Consider the following 24,717-nt stretch of genomic DNA (forward strand, 5'->3'; position numbering starts at 1 on the left):
AGAAAGCCTTCAAGGTCTCGGCTTGTGGCTGTTCGTACAGGCAGTCCCCATCCCTCTGGACGCTGTGTCCACTCTTGCATCTGTGGCCCAAAAAGCCGTGAAATTGCCCCTAAACCAAGGAATGACTGCATGGCGAGGGACAGGTAGCCTGCTAGGCTTCCCGTAGAGCACGTAATTTGCAAATTTGTAACACCGGTTCTGCCTTTTGCCCACCGAGGTCCCATCGGGCACGGTGCCTGCCCGTGCCTCCGTTTCCTCATCTGAAAAACAAAATGAGGACTTGTGCCTTAGCTCGTAGGATTGTCACGCGTAGAGAGGAGGAAGTCTCACGTGAAAAATCATGATCCCAGTTGTCCAGTGACAATACTCAGTGTGGAAGTTTAAGACAAAACAGAAACAAGGCAGAGCGGGGCGTGAATGGTGGGGGCTGGGCAGAGCCAGGACCCCTTGGGGTTTGGACTTTATCCGAAGGGGTGGCCTCCGGGGATCAGCAGGGGAGTGTGGGGGAGGGCTGGTAGTGGCAGGGCAAAGGTTAGGGGAGGGGCTTCGGATCAAGCTTCGCACCTCACCCCTCCCGGACCCTCCCCTTTCAGTGGGTGCCCCTTTCGGGACCACCGAGGCCCCATTGCTCTGCTCTTCGGCAAGGAGGCCAAGGTCTGCTCTCGGGCTGGGGGGGGCCGCTCCGCGCTCTGCCCTCCACCCCCACCCCAGCATTTAAGTCCTCCGTACCACTTTTTCTTTCCTCCCTGATAAAATATTCATGTCAGCAGAGCAGGCCCTCTTTGGGAAGGCTGCATGCGTGTAGCTTCAGCTTTGCACAAGCTTTTAAAGAGCAGGCGCGTTTCCTACTCTCTAAGCATTTTCTGAGTCCTGAATCAATAATGCACTTTACCCGGCTTCTCTGGATGTGGCTTTTCTCCTCCCTGCACCCTGCCCCCACCCTGCCCGGTCCCTCCCTCCCTCCCTCTCTCTCTCTCTCTCTCTCTCTCCTCTCTCCCTTTCTCTCTCTCCTTTCTTTCATCCCCCCATCTCTCCTTTACTTTGCAAAAAGGTATTAAGCAAAAGCATCCGGCTGTTTGGGTGGGGGGGCCTCGGGTGGGGAGTGGGGTGTGCTGGGAGGGGGGACGGAGAGCAGGGCAGGCGGCTCCCTGGCCGAATTGGTTGTGTCTGTGCAGGAGGAGGCACCGAGCCTTCCCGCTGGCCCTGGTGGGGAAGGATTTGAGCTCCTGACATGGGGGAGGAGGAGGGCTCCAGCGAACCCAGCTTCTCTAGATGCTTCTTCAAATCAATTAGAAACTGTTTACTGCATAAGCAGGGAAAACAGGACCAAAACGCAAAAGCAAGGGGGCCTGGGGCAAAGAAAGTACGTGGAGTGGGAGCCAAAATATACTGCCAGACTTTCTAGGGAGTTAGCAGTCTAGTTTGGCCTATCTGCTTCTTATGGTAATGAGTTCCCTGTCGCTGGGGGTGTGCAAATGGAGGGGGAGCCGTTCCTGGTCTGAGACCGATGCCTGCACGTGCCTGGTCAGTGATGTGGTAGCAGGTGAGGGGCTGGGGTGCCGAAGCCGCCCGTGGGGGGGGACCATAGGGATCGGTACAGGCTCCCTTCGGCTGGGATAGAATTCCCCACCCCGAACATTCCTAGAAATCTGGCTGTGGGAAGAATCCACATATGCCCAGGGCAAAACAGAATGCATCCTTTTTTTTTTTTTTTTAAGAGTACAGCAGCCATCCCTTATCTGTGGTTTCAGTTACCCACAGTCAACCGTGGTCTGGAAGCTGATGATCTCCCTCCTGGCGTTGGGTCAGACGGTGGCCCCACGCTGTGTCCCCGTGCCCACATCCCTCGCCTCACCGCACCCCGTCACGTAGGTCTTTCGTCGCCTCGTATCACGAGAGGGGCGAGGACAGCACAGGAAGAGTGAGAGGGACCACACTCAGATAACTTTTGTGACCGTGATTGGTTATGACTGTTCTATTTTATTGTTAGTCACCATTGTTGCTCTCTTGCTGTGCCTAATTGGTAAATGAAACTCTATCATAGTTGTGCGCTTACAGGGGAAAACGGCATGGGCTGCCTGCCTGACCCCGTCAGAAGAGCACTCAGCTCTTGATCTCGGGGTCGTGAGTTGGAGCCCCACGTTGGGTGTAGAGATTTCTTTTCTTTTCCTTTTTAACGTGTATTTACTTTTTGAGAGAGAGGGAGAAACAGAGCATGAGCAGGGGAGGGGCAGAGAGAGAGGGAGACAGAGAATCCGAAGCAGGCTCCGGGCTCCGAGCCGTCAGCACAGAGCCCGACGTGGGGCTCGAACTCGCGGACCGCGAGATCGTGACCTGAGCCGAAGTCGGACGCTTCACGGACAGAGCCACCCAAGGGCCCCCTGGGTGTAGAGATTTCTTAAATAAAAACAAAAAGGTAGGGGCACCCGGGTGGCTCAGCCAGTTGAGCGTCGTTCTTGATATCAGCTCAGATCGAGATCTCGCGGTCGTGGGATCGAGTCCCGCATTGGGATTCTCTCTCTCTCCCTCTTTCTCTGCCCCTCCTTTGCTCACGAGCTCTCTCTCTCTCTCTCCGCCGCCCCCCCATTAATAAATAAATGTATGTAAAAATAAACATTAAAAAAGAAGAAAAAAACCAGTATATGTGGGGTTTGGTACTATCTGGGTTTTCAAGCATCCACTGGGGGTACTAGAAAGTATCCGGTGTGGATGAGGTGGGGGGGAGACTGCTATACAATTTTAAGCTCCTGGAGAGATTAACTCTTGTCTGGCCAGAGCCTTGACAAGGCCCCACCCATCCCCTCTGGCTCTTCAGTTGAGGGAGGAAATCAGTCCTATTAGACCTGCCCTCCTGGTGAGTGGGGGTTTGACATTTGCACCCTTGTCCTTCCGACCTTGGCTTCCCAGCTGACCCTCTCCTGGACAGTCCTCCAGGGCAACCTGATGCCCTCTGGTCACCAGAAGGTCTTGCTGGCTGTGTCTGTCGGGGAAGCCAGAGGTGGGGCACGGGACTGGCGGGTGGGGGTCCCTGCTGGCTTCTAGAACCAACCTCAGCCGTCTGCTCCCACGGCTGTCGGAAGCCAGCTAGCCACACAGTCCTCCCTGGGTGGTGCCGGGCAGGTTGCTCACCCTCTCTGAGCTGCGCCGGAGCAAAGAGATTGACTGGCACGGGCGAGAAGGTGCCCTCATGAGTAAGGGCTCGACGAACACTCTGGTGGCAGCCAATGGCTGGGGGTCCTCATGCAAATCGTCACTGGGGAGTGTGGGGAACGGGTAGGCCGGACCTGGTCCCTGCTGTCCTAGAGTGCAGTCCCAGTCACGGAAGGTTCTGGAAGGAGGTAACTTGTAGGCAGGGTTGAAGTGAAAGGCCTCCCTTTCCTCCCACACAACTTGGGCAACTGGAACAGTGGAGAGCTGATCTGGGCAGTTGAATAACTGGGGTCAGGGCGGGTCCGGGGGGTCTGAGGTGGACCTTTGACCAGGAGAAGCCCACTGTGGCAGGTGGGAGCTGGGGGCTGGGGGCGAGTTGGGGGGCTGTCGCCGTGGCCTCTGGATGCTCATTGCCGGGATGGATGAGGCCAGGGAAAGCCCCTTGTCCAGGCTCCTGGCCTTTCCTATGAGTAATGGCTGGGCTGGGAAGAAATGGCTCCAACAAGAAACCAAACCAAAAAAGAAAAAAAAACCAAGAGGAGCTGCCCTGGCCAGCGACAGCTCTGCCCTGAAATGCCATTCGGGTCGCTTTCTGCTGATTCACGAGCAGGGAGGGGTGACCTTGCTTTGGTCCAGGCTCCAGCTCAAACAGAAACCCAAAAGGGTGAGGGAGAGAAGCCTGCGGGGCCCGAGGGTGTTGGGGAGGGGGGAGCCACAGAGACAGGGGTCAGTGGAACCCCAGGAGGAGAGGTCAGGGAGGGAGGGGGTGGGGAGCCAGAGACCGCCAGGGCAGCTGGAATTAGAATCTGCTCGCGACAGAATCTCGTTTCCGCTTAGTTAATAATTTATCCCCGCTGCAACTTCTCTTACCAATAAATAGGAAATAATTTGTTAGGGAGAATTCCCTGGGCACCCTGGCTTTCTCCCTGGAGTGGAGGGAGGAGGGGTTGCCCTCCCTCTGTGCCCTTCCTCCCAGGTGGGGTGGGGGGCCGAGGAACGTGGACTCGGCGAGGTCAGTGTCAGAGCTCGATCATTTCCCGAATGGGGAAACTGAGGCACCGACAGGGCAGGTCCCCGCCCAGGGTCATACGTGGGGTTAGGGACAATCACCTGAATCCCAGATCCGTGACCCTATGGGTCAGGGGACTTAGGACTGACTGACACACCTGCCCAGGCTGGAAGAGTTTCCCCCGGAGTTCTAGAAGCATCCTGCAAGGTGGAGGGACGGGCTGGTTCAGCTGCCTGTTGCCTTTCCCCTACCTTTGCTCGCCCAAGTCCAGTTCTGCAAGAGGGAGCTGGTGCTGCCTCGCCTGACCCTCAGAGCCCTCGGGATGCCTGGTGATGGCCCTGCCCCTCGTCCCTCCGCCTTGGCACCCCTCGCCCCCCACCCCTCCCCAGGGCTCTCCTTGGCAGCCTCCCGCCTCCCACCGGCAGATGCCTCCAGCCGCGCCGAGGTTGACGGGCTGAGCATGAGACAGTTCAGTTGGCAACTCGGCAGACAGGTTCAGAAAAATCTGTCAGCTGCTAAACTGTTCCCTGGGCCTGCCCACACGCCTGGGTGGCAGAGCCATGGGCTGTCTGCCTCCCCGTGGAACCTGACTCTCAAGGGAGCGAGCGGCACGGGTCTGGGGGCGGTGGCGTCCTTCCCTTTTGGGCGAAGGGCATAGTTTCCTGCCACATCACCGAGCCCGACTCCCTGGCTTCTTGTCCCACTTGGCCCCTTCGAAGCAGTGTGGCCTTGCGACGCCCGGGGGGCTCAGTGGGTTCAGCGTCCGACTTCGGCTCAGGTCACGATCTCGCGATCCGTGGGTTCGAGCCCCGCGTGGGGCTCTGTGCCGACGGCTCGGAGCCCGGAGCCCGCTTCGGGTTCTGCGTCTCCCTCTCTCTCTGCCCCTCCCCCATTTGCGCTCTGTCTCTCTCTGCCTCCCAAAAATAAATAAATGTTCAACAAAGAAACAAACAAAAAAGCAGTGTGACCTTGAGACATTGTTCAGCCTTTCCTCCTTTGTAGACCGTAAATGAAAGGACCCCATCTTCCAGGACGGCCCACGCGTGGGGTGTGGACCGTGCTGTTTGCCCAGCCGGCGGCCGTGGTGCTGTCCCTACACCCATCGCTGGCGAGCCGGGGTCACGCAAGGTGCTTGCCACGCGGAGCCTAGTGTGATTCTCACGGGGGCCCTGAGAAGTCAGCCCTCTCGCCCTCGCTGGACTCTGTCCACTCCGCCAAGTTTTCCCAAGCAGCCCCGAGGGTCCCGGCTGCAGGGAGGAAGGAGGCGGGTGGGACCGCTGCCCTCGCGGGGCTTCCCCTCCAGCGGGGAGGTGCAGGGGTTTGTGTGTGGCCGGCGGGCGCCTGGGGGAGTTCTCTGACACTGCTGCACACGTCACCACGGCCCGCCCCGTCGGGGATTGTTCATCTCAAGCCGGGCTAGGATGCGGGCCCGTCCTCGCAGAGCTGTTGGTTCCTCTCCCTGAGGCTTGGTTACAGTTTCAGTCGCTGCCCCCGCCCAGGCTCCTTGGTCCAGACAGCCAGACCTCCCCTGGGCACGGTTACCCCCATCCCTGCTCACAGTTGGCTTTCCTGCTCGATTATGTTTTTCGCCCGAAGCTGTCGTCTACACTGCTTCCAGGCTGGCTTCTGACTCCCAACGGCAACCACCACCGCCCCCGTCGCCCCTTTGCACAGAAAATGACATAAGAGCGAAAGCATCCGAGAGCCCGCGGATAGGTTTGAAGATCGTGGTACGAAATGGTTTCTCCGTAGGATACTTCTTCCCAAGCGACTCCTGCTCGGTGTGTCTGTCGCTTTGTTCCCACCCCGTTCTCTGGTGCTGTCGTCCTAGCTGGCTGCCTTCCCCTCGCCCTGCGCCCCTGCCCCTCCCCACCACCCCCACCCCTCCTGGGTGTGTCTGCAGAGATAGGAGAGCCTGCAGCCAGGCAGGTAGGACGGGCTGGGCTTCCCCAAGGTTTCCTTGGCTGGATCCCACTGTGCTCAGAGGAAGTGACGTGGGGGGTGGCACGTCCTCGGGAGCACTGACCGCCTGGGGGGATGCTGGGAGTCTGCCACGTGGAATGGGTGCCCAGCCCTGGCACACGGTTAGCGCTCGGTGAACGGCGGGATCGCTAGACTCTCCCGAGCCCGCGGTCCCCAAGGCAGCCGGCGGCTCATGTGAGGCTCTGATTTTACTGTTAATGAGCCGGTTGCCCTCAGCCTTACTTCTTCCCAAGGAAAGTTGCAAGGAAAGCCCCTGAGCGAGTGTGTCTGGAGCTGCTGTTGAATAATCGTTGCTGCAGAGACGTTTTCTAGGTATTTCACGCGCGTTATCTCACAGGTTGGATGAGAAACGTAACATTCAGAGAGGTAAAGCAAGTTTCTCGAGGGCACACAGCCTCAAGGGCTAGAGCTGAGATTAAACCCAGGACTTGTGGAGCTCCAAGCCAGTTTCCTTAACTGCTCCAGACTCCAGAACCGGGGCTCCTAAATGGGGAGATGGGACCCCATGAATCCCCAGGATTTGATGCAAAATGTGGTGTGTGACTTTTTTTTTTTTTTTTTTTTTTTTTTTTTTTTTTTTTTTTTTGGGAGAAAGTTTCAAAGCTTTTAATTAGGGACATGATTCTTATTTCTTTAGTTTTTTTTTTTGTTTTTTTTTTTTTTTGGTGCTATTCGTAAAAGGTCTAAACAACTAATTACTGCTTTTGATAATATCAGATGTTGGCTTTGGTATCATCCTAAAAGGTTAAAGGCGTGCCTCAAACACCCCCTAACTTTCTCTCTGGTATGAGGCCAGGTATTAGACACTAGGCATTATTTGGACTGTTTGTTTCATTATTAGCCTGATCTCACAGAGACGGGTGGAAATGTGCAAACTGAGGAAGGAGACGCCGACCCTCCAGCCCCTCCCTCGCACCTGCTGTAATGAGCTGAAGCACAGCCCTTGGGACGGGGTGGGGGTGGGGGCTTGGGGTAAACTGGGCCCCTCACCCCAGGCTCCTCCTCGGGACCCTTGCTAGGGGAGAACAGAAGGAACGCGAGGGCCAGAGCCTCGCCCTTTGGGACGGACGGCTGGTTCCGCGTGGACATCGCCTTCAGCAGGGGACACGCCCCGCACCCCTAAGTGGTTAAATGGAATTCAAAGATCTTGGGGCGCGAGGGCAGGGCGGCGGAAGGAAGAAGTGAAATGGGAGAGAGGCGGAGAGACTTGTGCTGGCGATGGCTTGGGATGTATTTATCGTGCTCGCTGTTGATTAAGCCCGTTCAGCAGCAGGCGCGGGGCTGGTAAATGCACAGGCTGATTCATTAGTTTCTGACCATCTGCTTCCCGGGCCGGGGGAGCGGGGGGCCAGAGGGCACTGCAGGTGAAGGCCGCATGGTGTCGGCAGCCGAGCTGGAGCCCCCCGTCCCCTGGCAGAGCGGGCCGTGTCAGTCTTCCTGGTAACAGACAGGCTGACGCAGCCGGGGGTCGTGCTGGATCCGATGTCCCCCCGTGGGGTCCCCCAAGAGGCTGGGCAGGGGAGGTAAGGCAGGGGGGTGGAGAAAAAACCGGGGAAAGGTGAAGTGTGGGTGAGTCACAGCAGTTAGGAGGGTTGACAGGAATAATATCGACACCCGACCAGAGATAGAGGAGTATTAACCGAAGCGTCGTTACGTGAATAACTGATTAATATGATGACCGTAATAACTCTAACTTAGTGACCGGCTACTGAGGTCCAGGCCCTATACAGAGGCTTTCCCACGCTGTCCCAGATGAACACCCTGATAACCCAGGATGGATGACAAAGGAACGGGGTTTAAATATTGAGTCAGGCAAGGAGGGCTTCCTGGAGGAGGTGCATGGGGGTAGGGCTCTGAAAACCCCGAGGAGGGAGAGTGGCCACAGGAGCACAGACTCAGAGGGGAGAGGAGATGAGGCAACCAGGGAAAAGGCATAGCCTTCGGTGCTGGATCGATGGGAGTTATCCGGATGCGCACGAAGTATGATGTCACCTGGTGACGGCGTGCCGGAGACCAGGCTTGCAGAGAGAGAGCCCCAGAGGGGGCTTCTGGGGAAATCATAAAAAACTCACAATTCAGTCCTGCCCCTCTGAACTGTTGCTCCCACCCTAACCTTCCTTTTGTCCCCAACTTGGGGATGAGCTAGGTCCCGGGTGGCTTAAACAACAGAAACATATTTGTTCATGCCTCTGGAGGCCCGAAGTCTAAGATCAAAGTTGGTGTGACCCTTGAAGCCCCAGGCAGGTCTCGTGTCTTCTGCGGCCTCTCTCCTCGGCCTGCAGATGACCACCCTCTTCCTTCTTCTTCACGTGGTTTTCCCCTCTGTGTGCACGTGCCTCCGGTGTCTCTCTGTGGACCCAAACTTCCTCTCGTTACAAGGACACCAGTCGTGTTGGATCAGGACCCATCCTCATGGTCTCATTTTTTTTGTTGTTGTTTATTTATTGTTGAGAGAGAAAAAGAGAGAGCGTGCATGAGTGGGGGAGGGGCAGAGAGAGAGGAGAACACAGAATCGGAAGCAGGTTCCAGGCTCTGAGCGGTCAGCGCAGGGCCCGACACGGGGCTCGAACCCGCGAACCACGAGATCATGACCTGAGCGGAAGTCGGACGCTTAACTGACTGAGCCACCTGGATGCCCCTTAATGGTCTCATTTTAACTTAATCACCCTTTAAAGGCCCCTATCTCCCACCAGTCACATTCCGAGATCCTGATGTTTAGGGAGGGATTTGGAGGGAGACACAAGTTAGCCGTTAACAGGGTACCAGCAGCAGTAGAAGGGGAACTGGGGGTGGGAAGCGTGAGATTGCTGGGGGGGTGGGGGGGTGGGGATGCCAACCTAGGGTCCTCTTGCCCCCAGTGTCCATGTGTGAGCTCTGGGGCGTCTCCATCCCAAATGGCATGACCAGAGCCAGATCTGCCTCTGGATTCCGCTGGGGGCCGGCAGAGGGACTGGGGCAGGGGCTGTCCCCCCAGGGGGGCTTGTTTCCTCTAACCCTCGCAGCCTGCTGCCCTCCTGCCACCAGGCCTGGCCTCTGCAGGCCGCTGGGCCATCCCCAGGGAGCCTCTCAGCCCCCTTCCCATTCAGGGCAATGGCCCAAGGTCACTCAGCTGGAGCTCAAGGGAGCTGGGACCCCCCACGAGCAGAGCCAGATGCCTGTCCCTGCCATGTTGCAAAGTCACCCGCGTTTCAGGACACCCCTGAGGTTGTCTAGGACAGGAGCAGGCCTCATCCTCAAACGCGACCCCCTGTCAAGGGGACCTGGGCCAGTCCCTCCTGTTCTCCTGTTCTCCCGTCTGCTGAGCGAGGAGTTGGACTCAGCGGCTTACCCCTTCCATCCCGAGGTTTGCACATCCTGAGGATCAGCGGGCCCGGGCCAGGTGAGAGGGACAGCGGCACCACGGGGGACCAAGGACAGAGCTATTTTGGTCAAGGCTTTGTGGAGCCTGCCGCAGTAATCTCCGGGGACAGCCTGCCCACCCAGGACCCCGGGGCGGCCTGGGAACTCGTCCCCCACTAAAGGGCATCAGCGGTGATGCTGGCCGGGGCACCAGCCCGGCCTCTCAGGAGGCAACGCGCCCACTCCCCCCGTGGGAGCCGGTGGCTCATTTTGGAGGGAGAGACTTTAACTCACATCCACGCTTTTTTGTCTCTGAGCAAACCAGAGACCTGAAATATTCATCAAAAAGGCCCGTGAGCCGTCTGGGCACTGTGGTTCTTTGTGACGGCTTTTTTTTTTTTTCTTTTTTAATTAATAGCCTATGTTTTAGAACAGTTTTAGGCCTACAGAAAACTGAGCCCCACGGTGGAGAGAGTCTCCAGGACCCTCTGTCTCCCCATGAGCAGTTTCCCCTACTGTTAGGGTATGCACTGGCCTGGTGCATCTGTGACAGCTGAGGGGCCACATCCATGGCTGTGAGCGGGCTGCCCGCCTCCTGGGGGGCAGGCGGGGAGGAGGCAGAGAAAATGGGGGGCCGAGCCAGCGTCCCCCCCCCCCTCACTGAGCCCGCCAGGCCTGTGCCAAGGCCCCGGAAGTGACCCGCCACAAAGATGCACCCTCTTGAGACTCACCCAGCAACCTCCCGGCGCGCCCAGACTCCGCATGAGGTCTGTAACGGAGACATCATGCCTGACGCCGGGTGGCGGTTCAACCAATATTTGCCGTGACTTTGACTTTCTCTACCGCACCCACTCGGGTTGCTACTGATGGTACCGTTTAAAGTAGGTCAGGAGGGCGTCTTGGGGTGGGAGATGTTTAAAGGGTGAAGAACGTGAGTAGGAATTTTCAAGGCCGGCAGAGAGCGGGAGGGCACGTCGAGGAGAGGGAATATCGTCTGCAAAGGCTCAGGGGCACGGACACGGCGGCGGGAGTGGAGGACGGGAGCCCGGGAGGGGGAGACTGGGCTCCAGGTATACGGTGGAAGGAGAGTGCTGAAGAGTTGTGTTGAAGAGGTAGGACTTCATCCCGCGGGCCACGAGGAGCCCATCGCACACGCTCTCCCTTCTTGATGGTCTGTATTTGGAGTAGGAGCCAGTGTGTGTTTCCTTGGGAAGCCGTGGGCCTGCGTGACTTCGTGTGCCTTGGGGAAACGGGTACGGCTTGCCGGCCCAGGAGAGGCGCCCGGCGCCCGGACACCAGACCACGGGCCCCCCGACCTCCCGGTCGACACCCGGGCACGCGGTGGGGGGGGGGGGGGGGGCGGGGCCGGGCCGGGCCGCGGCTCCCCGGGGCCCCCCCCCGAGCGGCCGGCGCCCATCCCTGCCGTCTCCTCCCCCTACAGGAGAACCCCTACCTGTGCAGCAACGAGTGCGACGCGTCCAACCCGGACCTGGCCCACCCGCCCCGGCTCATGTTCGACAGGGAGGACGAGGGCCTGGCCACGTACTGGCAGAGCATCACGTGGAGCCGCTACCCAAGCCCCCTGGAAGCCAACATCACCCTCTCGTGGAACAAGAGCGTGGAGCTGACAGACGACGTGGTGGTGACCTTCGAGTACGGCCGGCCCACGGCCATGGTCCTCGAGAAGTCCCTGGACAACGGGCGCACGTGGCACCCCTACCAGTTCTACGCCGAGGACTGCACGGAGGCCTTCGGCATGGCCCCCCGCCGGGCGCGCGACCTGCCGGCGTCGGGCGCCCACCGCGTGCTGTGCACCGAGGAGTACTCGCGCTGGGCGGGCTCCAAGAAGGAGAAGCACGTGCGCTTCGAGGTGCGGGACCGCCTGGCCATCTTCGCCGGCCCCGACATGCGCAACATGGGCAACCTCTACACGCGCCTGGAGAGCGCCAAGGGCCTCAAGGACTTCTTCACCCTCACGGACCTGCGCATGAGGCTGCTGCGCCCGGCGCTGGGGGGCACCTACGTGCAGCGGGAGAACCTCTACAAGTACTTCTATGCTATCTCCAACATCGAGGTCATTGGCAGGTAAGCCTGGGGGGGGGGGGGGGGGGGGGGGGGGGGGGGGCGGGGAGGGGCGCGCCGGGATGTGAGCTGGTGCTCAGGACGTTACCTGGTTCCCGGGATGTGAGCTGGGACTCAGGACAGTGCCTGGTTCCCGGGATGTGAGCTGGGACTCAGGACAGTACCTAGTTCCCGGGATGTTACCTGGTGCCCGGGATGTTGCCTGATTCCTGGGAGGTTAGATAGTACCCAGGATGTCACCTGGTTCCCGGGATGTTACCTGGTTCCTGAGATGTCACGTGATTCCTGAGATATCACCTGGTTCCCAGGATGTTACCTTCTTCCTGAGATGTCACCTGATTCTCAGGATGTTTTGTCGTATTTCACCCACGAGGCTGCTTGTGGTGGCCACACGGGTTTTTCCGTGGAGGGAGGTGAATGGTGGATGATAAAGGCCCCCCCGTAGGGCCTGGAGGGCTGGAAGGCCTAGAGGAGACCAGCGGAGCTGGGCAGTGTGGGCAGGGCTTGGGTGAAAGCCATGCGCTCAGGGAGTGCTCTGTAATTGTCCAGCAACTCCGTGAATTGGTGCTTGTGTCTGGGGGTCCCCGAGACCACCCTCGGGCCTAATGATTTGCTGGAAGGACTCCCAGAACCTGGCCAAACTGTTACGCGCTCAATTACGGTTTATCACACTGAAAAGAGATTGAGATCAGCAACAGAAAAAGGTGGCCTGGGCGGGCTCCGGGGGACACCGGTGCGAGCCGGCGCGGTCCTGCAGACAGCACTCGACGCTCACGGCAATGATGCGCGATAACGTGTGGAGGCGTGGCAGTCGGGGAGGCTTGCGCCAGCCTTGGCATCCGGGGTTCATGTTGGGAATGGATCACGTAGGCATGGCTGACTGCCTGTATGTTTGACCTGGGTCTCCCGTCCCTTGACCCAGAGCCCCCTGCCGTAAATCACATCATCGCCATCCGCGATCTGATCTGTCCCGAAACCCCGGGTGCACAAAGACACTCTTACCAGGCAAGACGTTGCGAGGGCTCGGAGGCTGCCTCCCAGAAGCCAGTCAAGAAATCAAGAGCCAGACTTTTCTTGGGGATATGCGGGGTGTGGATAGCCCACACCGGCCGCGTTAATCCTTGACTCAGAGCTTTGGGGCAGGAGATGTTTCGAGGCCACTTTTGGGCGGAGGCAAAAGACCATCATAGGTGAAAACAGCCTCTGCTCCCCAGAAAAGATGGCAGAGGATGACACGTCCCCCCTGCTGTCCGGGCCATTCGTTCACCCGACAGATAAGGCGCTGGTCTGCAGGGGCAAGTCCTCTGTCCCTGAGCCAGCTCTGTAACTCCCTGGTGTGCACTCGGGGGAGAGGCTCGGGGAGGCCCGGGCCCTGCACAAGCAAGGGGTCAGTCACAAGGGACAGGAGCATGTGGCGCTCTCCAGCCGTGACTCCGGGCCTGGCAGCGTCAGCATTCCCTCGGAAGCCTGCTAGAAATGCAAATTCTCGGGCCCCACACCTGACCTCCTGCATCAGAAACTCCGGGGGCGGGCCCAGCACTCTGTGTTTCCACGAGCCCTCCCGGGAATTCTGAGGTGCGCTCAGGCGTGCGAATCCCTGGTGTGACAGTTGGGAGGATGGCCGTGGGGCCGGACAGGCTGGTTGGCTTTGCCAGCACTTCTGTCTACTGGCCGGGAGACTCTGGACAAGGGCCTCCCCGTGCCCCAGTTTTCCCGTCTGTAGAATGGGGATGATAACAATCGCGCCCCTCTCACTGGGTGGTGACGATAGACAGTTAAATGGTGGGGCGTAATCAGGAGTCGGGAGCACGGGTTAGGCCGCATGGGCCTGGCGACATACGCTGGGGGCGTCTTTCCACGGCTGGAAAGGCCACCCAAGCCCAGAGTTACCGATGAGAGGAAAAAGCAATTCGTTGCCTGCCGTGTCCAGGATAAGCCCATTTTTGTAAAATGTATACTATACCCGCGTGCAGAATTTCTACATCTTGGGTGTAGGCGTCGGACGGAAGTCTGCCCGGGCCCGGGAAGAGCCTCACGGGTACAGGTCAGGGCTGGAAACTTCGTGGGCTGACAGATCACTGTGGTCCTGCCTGCAGAGCGGGGCTGGCCAGGGAGGGGCGGGCTTTCGTTTTCAGCCTGCGAGTGCACGTCATCTTACTTGGCCCACGCGTGTGTGTTCCAGGGGGGCCAAGACAAAGGCAAGCGGTTGTTTAGGAGGTTCAGTTCAAGGCCGGCAGGTGCGCATACAGGGGCCCGTGGTTCTGACACCCGTGACTTCTAACCCTCCCCCGCTTGGGGCAGGTTCCGTTCACTCAGGAATGTTCTCGAAGCCACCTGATCTAGGGCCACCGTCGTGGAGGCCGGGGGTCGAGGATCCAGCTTTCTGATCCGTGTCCTGGGCCTCTGGTGGCCTCAGGCCGCCCCGGGGAGGCAGTGGTTGGTATGAGACCCTCCCTCCACCCAGCAGCCCCAGCTGGCTTAGCAGTATCATGGTGGAAACCAGATCTCCACACCTTTTGGGGGTGTGTGGCCGCTTTTCTCATCTGCCTCGGGCTGCTGCAGGGGACCCCCATCTTCAGGAGTCTGGTCAGTGGTCCTCCTTCCACCTTACTGGGGGATCCAGGGCCGGACGGGCTGGGTTCTGGCCCTGTCCTTCCGCACCCCTCTCTGGGCCTCAGTTTCCCATCTGCAGCCTGAGGACTGGGACGCCTGGAGACCACGTCTCCCTGGCCAGGTGGCAGGCCGGCCCCTGCTCGGCAGCTCCCATCTCCCCTTGGCACTCAGCCTCCGCGGGCAGTGGGGATCAGGCATAGTGGTGGCAACAGGACGGCAATCAATTCACAGATAAAGTAAGTACTCTTCAGGCGGCTGTTTGGCAGGAAAGCGACAGCTTGGCTCATCGATTAATTAGGTCTGGTCAGATGGTTCGGCAAAGGGCTGCGACTTCCTCTGCTCTTTTTGAATTCCTGGTGGGAAACCCCAGCTGTGGCCAGGAAGCCAGACAGGCCCGGGGAGACGCCCAGATGATGGCCTTGACGTTCCTGAGTGGGCACCTGGGGACTGCCCGAGGGCTCTCAGGCTCTGGGATCTCACACTGAACCCGTTCTGGGATTCTGTGAGAGTTTCATGGCCCAGAGTGCCTCCCCCCGCCCCCGTGGCCTGCCAACAATAGTAGCTGGTATTTATTGAGCATTTGCTGCAGTCACATTGGCGGAGGCTCGCGGAGCTAAGGGCTTCGTGCGCATTTTCTTATTTAATTAATAGTCGTCTGATTCCCCAATGGTTATTGCATCGCTAAGATCCCCTAAGCCGAGAACCCGGCATTGAGCAAGCCGGACCTGATCTCCACCTCGTGGAGCTTTCCCTACAGAGACCGTGCTCCCCTCTACCTCGTGTTCTCACCTGAGGAGGCTGAGGTCAGGGAATATAAGGAGATCACACAGTTAAACTAAACACCAGACACCCAAGAGCCTATGCAAGCGTGTCCAAGCTCAAGTCCGTCTCTATACAGGGCCATCTCACTGGCCCCCTCTCCCAAATCCAAAGGTCTCTGGTACTGTGGTTGCTCCCGCCTTGCCACGATTGTCAGCTATTTGCACCTTCAAGGGGGACCCAGATTGGGGGTTGGGGGAGTGCAGAGGCACCTGGCTGCTGGGGGGGGGGGAGGGGGACAAAGCAGCTGGAGGAAGCCCCTGGGGAATGAGGAAAGGGTACAGATCAGGGGTGAGAGAAGGAGCAGATGTCACTACACCCCCACCCAAAACAGGATCCAGCACCTTGAAGCCTCTGCCCCCACTGGCCCTGCCACCCCGCGGACCCTGGCAAAATAAGCCTTGCCGGTCCGGCCCACCCTGGGTCTGGGATAGAGAGAAGGTGGGGGTGGGGGTGGCGGGGGTCCCGCTTCCTTATTTACTCACGCTCCTGGCAGGCAGGAAGGGGACGGGAGCTGTTTTCTCCTTGCACAGTTGGGGAAACTCAGGTGTGGAAGCAGGGGCGCAGCCGACTCTGTGTGGCAAATCTGGGGCGACATCTGGATTTGAGAAGAAATGTGACCATCCCGTTGCTGTCCTTGGAGTAGAAACAGAGCCCCCACCTCCACCCCCAAGTGTTTCAAGCTCAGCGAAGCCCAAGCCCGGCCAGGATCATACAGGAGAGGTTTTTAAGACGCCACGTTCCCCAGCCCCACCACAAAGAGCTTTGTTTCCCTTAAGCGGGGAAGACAGCATCCCTGGACAGCGTGGTCCAGGAGAGACAACGGGGAAGGGTGTGGTCTGCGGAGAAGTGGGGACCCAAACAAGAGACCCAATATCGCCAGGCCTTCTGCGATAACAAGAGAAGGCACGTAGCGGATACCTGCGTAAAATTTCGTGATTTTTAAAACGTGGGCACCTACGTCGACATTTTTTTAACCCCCCTGTCCAGGTAAAACAAAACACACTTGTGGCCGAGGGCGGCTCATGAGCGGATGGCGGGCCCCTCACGCTGTGAGATTTTCGTGTCTTGTCTCAGGCGTGATAGCGTAGCTGCTAGACTAAGAGAATTCAGCAGGCCCCTGGCCAGGGTGGGCATCCGGGAGCTGGGCCACGGGAAACATTGCCAGGCCTGAGCACTCTGGGTCTAGGACAGAGAGTGGGCGGGGGTCATCCTCTTCCCACCCCCAAGCCCTGACCAGGGGCAAATTTGTCTGCTCAGAAAATTCTTAGAGGCTCCAGGGACCCGGTCCAGGGAAGGAGGAAAGGACCGGAAAGGAGGAGTGAGTTCCCTGTTCCTGGAGGCATTCAAGCCAAGCAGGGTGGTGTTTGTGGGAGATGAAGGAGACAGGTCCTGTGTGTCAGATTAAGGTCCCGTGCACCTGTTCCGTACTATAATAACTGTTTATTAAGCCAACCGGAGCTTATAGAAACCGCTTAAAGATTTTGTGGGTGTCAGGTTGTAGGCATTTCGTCCTACCCAGGAGGAGGTTGGAGAGGGGGAGACAGAGCCAAGCCCAGATGGGCATGTCCGACCCCCAAGCGGCCAGTCGCCCCCGCCCCCCGCCCCGGGTGTTCTTCCCTCCCCCCTTCCCCGCTTCTTGCCTTCTTGTCCTTCTTCCACAAACGTCTTGTCCCTATTGATCACCCGGTAACTGGAGACGGACGGAACTTAGGACGAGAATAGAAACCTCGGAGGGAAGATTTCTGCTCTGGGTGTGAGCGTGGAGGGCAGTGGGCAGGGGCGCGTGCAGCAGGGGGAGAGGCGCCTTCTCCCTTCTGACCCTCCTTCTAGTCTCTTCCCCGGCCTTTCTGCAGGGAACCGGGGTGAGAAGGAGTGTGTGAATTGTTCTTCCTGGGCTGATTCCTTCTCATGCTGGGACCCCACTCGGGGCAGAGGGGGTGGGCCCCCCCCTTCAGTGATGTTAACTGAGCCCTTCTCCCAGGGCCCGAGCACCCTTCTAAGTCACTTCTGCGCTTCCTCTTTGAGTCCTGCCCCACGAGGGCCGTCGTCCTGGGATAGGTGGACGTGCCCCGCAGAAAAAAAGAGATGAAGAAGCGTCAGAGAGCACGTAGAGGAACGGAACACGCGTTGTCGTGGGACGTAAAACGGTGCGGCCGCTGTCAGAAACACTTTGGGGGGGGTCCTCAGAACCCTAAATAGAAGCCACGTGGTCCCGCAATTCCACTCCTTGGTATCCACGTACAAGCCCAGAAGGCGGGGGCTTGCAGAGATGCGTGTGCACCCGTGTTCACGGCAGCCGAGGGTGGACACAACGCGAGTGTCCATTGACCGACGATGGGTTAACAAAATGCGGTCTGTGCACGTACCGTGGACTGTTCGTTACTCAGCCTCCAAGCGGGGGGACATTCTCCCACCTGCTGCAACAGGGGTGAGCCCTGGGGACACTGTGCGAAGCGAGATAAGCCAGACACAGGGGGACGAGTATTGTGGGACTCCACTTACGTGGGGTACCTGGAGAGGTCAAAGTCGTAGCAACAGAAAACAAGATAAAGGCTTAGGGAAGGGGGGGTGTGTGCAGAGTTATTGTTTAGTGGGGAGACAGTTTCTGTTGGGGACGATGTAAACCTTCTAGAGGCGGACGGTGGTGACGTCCAAATGCTACTGAGCTGTTTACCTAAAAACGGCACAGTAGTAGATTTTATGCATATGTTACCTCGGTTTAAAAAGACATAAGACTCTTGATCTGAGGGTCATGAGTTCGAGCCCTACATTGGGTGTAGAGATTACTAAAAACTTAAAAAAAAAAAAAAAAAAAAAAAAAAAGAAGAAACAGATGGGTGGATGGCTTCCATATCGGACCGTCTGGGTGCAAATCCTGCCTCGGGTGTCACCCTGGGCAGGTTACTTAAGTGACTGTGCCCCTCCTTTCCCACCTCCATGAAATGGGGACGGTCACCCTGGCGTGAGATGAGCCACGATGGCCGTGTAGAGCCGTGGCTGGGCCCTGGTGAGCCCGTGTAAGTACCAGCCCACCGTTATGCCAATAAAACACCAGATCACAGGCTACGTGCGTCCCGAAGGTCCTTCTACCCGGGCTGGGGACTTGGAGGAGGGCCACGGCGGGCTTTAAGGAGCCAGGACTCCCTGAGCCACGTGCTGAGTGTCGTGTGTGCTGTGCGTGATCAGCCTGGAAGAGGGACCCCGGGTTTTATGCCATTCTTAAAGGGGGTCAGGGATCCCCAGTGTTCGTCGAGTCGGTTTTGTGGGGGGTTTTAACTAACTCACGTGAACTCCACTCCCCGGGGATGGAGATTTCGTTAGGTGTGGTTCACACCCCTTTAGCCGAATCTGCCGAGCTTCCTGAACCGTTGCCTCCCACCCGAGAGTGGATGTGCGCGATTAACGCAATATCGCCCGTCCGTGGAGACCCAGAGGGAGCAGAGCTGTGCTGAGGGGTGCGTGGGGGTCCCCCGCCCAGTGTGGCTCCTCTGGCTGCCTCTGCTCTGCTCACCTGACCGGTGTGGCCCCATCTCAGTGCCAGGCGGCAGGAGGGGCCCCTGGCTTGGCCGGGTCACAGGAGATGTGGGGAGCCCCACAGGTGGGTTGGGGATGGGACCGCGGACAACGATGTCTTCCCACTGGCGCGGGGAGAACAGTGCGCCCCTTTCCCTCGCCGACGGAGAAGGATTTCCTGAGAGTTTTCTCACCATCATGTTAGTTCATTCAACAAATATTTTTTTTAGTGTTTATTTATTTTTGACGGAGAGTGAGACGGAGCACGAGGGGGGGAGGGCCAGAGCGAGGGAGACCCAGAATCCGAAGCAGGGTCCAGGCTCCGAGCTGTCGGCACAGAGCCCGATGCAGGGCTCGAACCCACAAACCGTGAGATCATGACCTGAGCCGAAGTTGGACGCCCAGCCGACTGAGCCCCCCAGGCGCCCCTCAAGAAATATTTTTAATGGGCACTTTTATTCGTGTCCTACGGCCACCATAACCAAGTGCCACAAACTAGGTGGGCTTAAAAAAAACCTGAATGTGAGGCGCCTGGGTGGCTCAGTTGGTTGAGCGTCCGCCTTCGAATCAGGTCATGATCTTGGGGTTTGTGGGTTCGAGCCCCGCGTCGGGCTCTGTGCTGACAGCTCGGAGCCTGGAGCCTGCTTCGGATTCTGTGTCTCCCTCTGTCTCTGCCCCTCCTATGCTTGTGCTCTGTCTCTCTCTCTCTCTCAAAAATCTCTCAAAAATAAACATTAAAAAAATTAATTAATTAATTTAAAAAAAAAAACCTGAAATGTATCGTCTTAACAGCTCTGGAGGCTTGAAGCCTGAGATCCGGGGGAGGGCAGGGCCAGGCTCTCCGAAATGTGTAGAGAATCCATGCTGCCTCCCTCCTGCACCCCCGCCCCCCAGAAGTCTCCGGCACCATGGGCTGTAGATACGTCACCCGGCCCTGGCCTCTGTCTCCTCCCTGCTGTCTGTGTCGATCTGGTGTGCTCAGTGTCGCTCTTCTTGGGAGGACAGCAGTCACGTTGGATTAGGGCCGCCCTACTCCGTATCACCTCCTCTTGTGTCCGAATCACATCTGCAGAGACCCTACTTGCGTATAATTTCACGTTCACACGCACCAGGAGTTAGAACCTCAGTATCTCTTTTTGGACAACACAGTTCAATGCGTGTGCCTGGCTCAGCCAGCTGCTGCATGCCCAGGAGCCTCCTGGGCTTGTGGTCCAAAAGGGAGACGGGAGTGAACGAAACAAACCACCCCAGAGGACTAGAGGTGCTAGGAGGGGAGTATGACGGTGGGTGGCGGGCAAGACCGGCCCGTCACCAGGACCCAGGTGGTCGGGGAAGGCCTTCCCAGGAGGCAGCTTTGAAGGCGAAGCCTCAAGGGTGAGTGGGGCATTTCCAGCAGGAGGACAGCAGGTGCAAAGGGCCTGCAGTCAAACACACGGTGTAAGAATTTCACGTGACGTGGCTACAGTGTGCGTGTGCCGTAAGGCAAGAGCAGAGGGGACCTGGCCGGGGCTTGCCACCCCTACAGCTCTGGGAGGGGGTCGGTTTTATTCTAAGTTCGGTGAAAGCTGTTGCCGGATGTTAGGGAAGTGACGTGATCCGACTTCTGGTGCTGAGACATTTGAGTTGGGAGGGGACCTGAGAGAGGCAGGGAAACCAGGCAGGTTCTCCCAAGACTGATGGTGGCCCGGACTGGTTCTGATGGTGGAGGTGGGAGCCGCAGGCCGTCTGGGGATGGGGGGGCCCTTGTCAGGGATTCACCGGGTGGCTGGTGGGGGCAGGGAGCAGGAGGCACCCAGGGGACTTCCCGGGTTCTGTCTCAAGACACTGGGTGGATGGAGATTTTACCCGGTCACGTGTGGACGGCTGCGAGGGAAGAAGGAAGGGGAAGGAGGAAGTCGTTTTCACATTTTTCTATTTTATTTTTTATTGTATCGTACAGTGAAAATCATACCTTCTGGGGCACCGTTCCATGAATTTCAATGCACGTATAGATTCACGTGGCCGCCACAACAGCCAAGACCCAGAACACGACCATCTTCCCATAAATCTCCCTCCGGCCGCCCCTTTGTGGCCCCCCCGCCCCCTCCCCTCAGCTTCTACTGATCTGCTTATCGTCACCACAGTTGTCTTTCTGAAAATGTCCCCTACCTGCCGGCACGTGGCACGTGGGTGCCTTTGAGGAACATCACGTCGTGGCCCGCCGAGCGTGGCCTTTTTTGTGGCCGGGTGGTGTGGCACCGTGGGATGGGTGTCTGCGTTTCCTGTAGCCATTCGGTCACTGTTGAGATATTTCAGCTGCTTTCAGTTTGGGGCAATTACGAGCTAAGCTGCCGTGATCGTGCTGGTAAAGGCTTTCAGGCGAACGTAGTTTTCATTTCTCTTGAGTGAACGCCCGGGCATGGGATCACAGTGCCCTATGATAGGTGTATGTTTAACTTAAAAGAAACCGCCAAGAGGGAGTGGGGGGATGCGGAAAGCATCAGGCCTGGGACGGGCGCCTGAGAGCTTGGATGGTGAAGGCTGGACACGGAGAACGAGCAGCCAAGAGGGGAGAAAACCCAGAAGGACGGGGCCCGGAGCCAAGCGGAAGGAGTATGTCCAGGTAGAGCGGTCACTGTGTCTGATGCCATGGCGGGGAGAGGGGTCCAGACGGAGGAGGTCAAAGGTGACCTCCTGGAGAACAGACGTGGTAGAGAAGGGGCACGCAAGCTGTCTGGGGGAGGGTTCCAGGGTGGAGGCAAAAAAAATGAAACAGAATGAGTGAGGGATGGGGCGCCTGGGTGGCCCAGTTAGCTTGAGCACCTGACTCTTGATTTCCGGCTCGGGTCGTGAGCCCGGGGGTTGTGGGATCAAGCCTTGTGTTGGGTTCCATGCTTAGCGTGGAATCTGCTTGGGATTCTCTCTGTCTGTCTCTCTCTCTCTCAACGAAACAAAACAAACCAAAATGAGTGAGGGGTAAAAATGGGGTGTTGTTAAGGCATTTCGGAACCGTGACCCTGAAAGGGAGCAGGGATGGGGGCATGAGCAGGTGGGGAGAAGCGGGAAGGAGAGAGCTCTTCCTGGAAATGGAGAGGCGCCATGGCGCATGGGCCTTAGGGCATGAGGGGACAGAGGGTGACCTTGCACCCCCCGTGAGGGAAGAGAGCACAAACACACTGAGGGATGGAATATTTGGGTCAGAACCCCAGCTTCCGGCACTTCTGACGAGCCCCTGTCAGTTCTGGCAACCACGGATGGCCATCGCCGAGGCCCCAAGAGGTCTCTGTGGTGACTCAGCCCTCTTGGTGTCCAAGGGAAGCCCTGCATATGCATCTGACTCCTTCTTTGCTAGTTTATGGCCCAAGGCAAGTCTCTTCGGTTTCCCCAAGCCTCAGTTTCCCTGCCTGGAAAATGGGATCCCACTGTTGGAAGGGTTGTCTGAGAACTTGCAGGTTAGCTCGAGGCCCCACCTGCAGCAGGTGAACAAGAAACGGGGGCCCTTGTTACTTGGAAGGATCCGGCTTGTTTTCACCTGGGCACAAACCTCATTCACAGGGGCATCCCTCACGAGGACGACCCTCTTCAGCCAGGGGGAGCCTCTGGGTCTCCTCTCCCCGTCTGGCGGGCAGGAAAGGACGCTCCACGCGGCCCAAGGGACTTGGGAGGACAGTGTTACCACCGGCCGCGGAGCAGAGAGCACAGCCCCCACAGCCTGGTGGTACCACGGGGACGAACCCCAGCCCCCAGCAGGCTCTGGGCCCCCGGCCCCCAGCTTTGTGACCTGCAGGCTCGGGCAGGACAGACAGGGCTGCGGAGGGGCAGTGACAGTGGGGGGAGGGCCAGGAGGCAAATGGATTCGAGACTATTCTCAGCAGAGGGAGCCGGGGCAGGAGGCGGGGGGTGGGGATCATTCTGAAAGTTCTCTGGCATGTCGTCCCAGATCAAGCGTGGTTAGATTCACAGCTGCTCCCTTACACGCACCCTCCCCACGCACACGCGCGTGTACCTGCCCCACCCACCCACGGGCAGAAACCCGCTTCCACAAGCACCTGTCACGCAGCACATCATTCGCTGAAACCTTGAGTGCACCTGTTCCCAGAGGCTGGCCATACGGTGAGCTGAGGCCTCAGCAGGAGCCCAGGGGCCACGAGGACCCTTCGTTCAGCTGTCCGGGACTTGGGGGGTCTCGGGACCTCTCCCCCGTTCAGAGTTGCCCTTTCTGAGCTTGGGATCCTGGAGGCCCCCTTGTAGTCTTCGGGGAAATGTCCCCTCCATAGATAAATCCCACCCCTCCTGCCCCATCGTCCTGAGCAGGGCCCTAACATGGACACGTATCACCACCCCTGCCGCCCCCAGAGAGAGCATGGCCAGCATCACTATGTCATCTGGGGACATGACTGGCCTCCCCCTTCGGTCTTGCCCCTTCCGTGCAGAGGCCTCGCAGATTAGGGGCCCGGATGGTGGGTCCCTCTGACTGGCTTCTGGGCTGTTCCTTCTGCCCGAAACACAACCCGGCACCCCCCTTCCCTTCTCTGCTCCCCCCGCCCGCCGCCTTCCCATCCGGCCAACTCCTCATCCCTCTGGCTTGGCTCAGACAGCCCCCCTCCGGGGCTCCCGAAGGCTGGAAGCCTGGACAGCCCCCCCGCCGGGACCCCCCACTCTGGTAGTCCCAAGGCTTTGCCACAGCTACAGCGGCCACGAACGCACCCCCACTGGCCAGCACCCCACCCCCAGCCCCACCCCAGGCACTGAGCTGAGAGTCTGGGTCTGGCTTGTTCACTGGGTGAGGCTGGTCCTGGGAACCAAGTGGGTATGCCCCGTGTCAAATTCTTTCACTCGTTCATCTGTGAGCAAGCGAGCTGACCATCCGTAGCTCCTTCCAGAACAGAAAGGGAGTAGCAGCTCAGAGCCAGCTTGCTAACACCTGTCACCAGGCCTGGCCCTCCCTCCAGCGTGCTGGGACCGCTCACGGGCAGGACACAATCTTTCGTCAACGGCCTGGCCAGGCTCCGGGGGCGGGGGTGGGGGGTGGGGAGCCTTTCCAGGCCGTCCCTGGTCACAGCCACTGTGCCACCCCAAGCCTCACACTGGGCCCGCCAGCTCCCCTCCACCAGCCTCCCCCGGTGGCTGGGAGGCTGCCTCTGGCTTTATAATGGGTAATAGGATTTATCAATAGTCTGGCGGAGGTAATGTACGTTAAAGCACTTAATATAAAAGGACTTCGCGCAGAAGCCCAAATTTGATTTGGCCAATGAACTCAATTGCCGGCCTGCCTGTGTTCCAGGAGGAGCGGCCACCAGCATTTATCCACATTATGTGCCCCCCCCCCCCCCCCCCCCGCCCCGAGAAAGCCAGACCCCTCCCTGTGGCTCTGCCCTCAGGGTCCCACCTGCTGGGGTCTCCAGTCTCGTTCAAGGTCTCTGGCACCCAGGAGCCCTCTTCCCTCCCTCTAATACCCAGCCCTGCCCCCTTCCGCTAATTCACTAGAAAAGCCCGGCATTTTACTAGGTCCTCCTTGCCAGCATCCCTACTGTGTCCCTCTGGTCCCTCGTCACCTCTCCATCCAGCTGGATCCCTAAGCTTTTCCCCTGACCGTTGCTCGCTTCTTCAACAGCCGCCCCTTCCCTCCACTGCTGTGCCCCAGCCAAGGACGCAACCTCTCCCTTCAGCCCCCAGAGAAGGTGTAAGGCCCCTAGGCCATGGTGCAGAGAAAGAACACTTTAAAACCTGACCTTCGGCCAGCAAGCACCCTGAGATCCAGCCATTTCCATGGCCACCTGCTGGCTGGTAGGGGAAGTCCCCAGGGCCACCTCTCCCCCTCCCAGGGCCACATCCTTCCTCCTTGGAGGGCAGCCCCCCCCAAGCCTGAGCCCCGCCCCCACGAGGGAAGTGCCCTTGGGGATGTCTCTCCCCCCCACTCACAAAAGAACAGTCTTTACCCAAAGGTAGACGCTCTGTCTGGCAGAGAAATGGGCAGACTTTGCTGCTTGAAAATAGTCATTGGTTTGTAACAGCTCTGGCCTTCGGGGTGTCGGGCGTGTGCAAGTCTGCTCTCTGTTCGCCCTGTGTGTAATAACACACAGACAGGCGGCCAAGGTGGGGGTGAGGGGACACCAGTCAGAGGTGACCAGTTAGCAAGACCGCCGGGGGCCCTGGGCTCTCCCCTGAGCCCCACCTGTGTGCCCCACGTCCCAAGGGGGTCTCTGAGAATGTCCTGAAGTCCTGGC

At 58.6% G+C, this 24,717-nt stretch overlaps 1 protein-coding gene across 8 annotated transcripts in view; it reads left to right on the plus strand.

Annotated features, from left to right (window-relative positions):
* NTNG2 (netrin G2) overlaps positions 1–24,717 on the plus strand; it is a 65,818-nt gene that overhangs the window by 17,472 nt on the left and 23,629 nt on the right. For all 8 annotated transcript variants that reach the window (XM_042913189.1, XM_042913191.1, XM_042913192.1 and 5 more), the window contains exon 4: positions 10,923–11,566. In XM_042913189.1, coding sequence (XP_042769123.1) covers positions 10,923–11,566 — 644 coding nt within the window. The remainder of the gene's footprint in view (positions 1–10,922; positions 11,567–24,717) is intronic.

The sequence above is a fragment of the Panthera leo genome, chromosome D4 (genome assembly GCF_018350215.1).
Source record: "Panthera leo isolate Ple1 chromosome D4, P.leo_Ple1_pat1.1, whole genome shotgun sequence".
NCBI classification, from domain to species: domain Eukaryota; kingdom Metazoa; phylum Chordata; class Mammalia; order Carnivora; family Felidae; genus Panthera; species Panthera leo.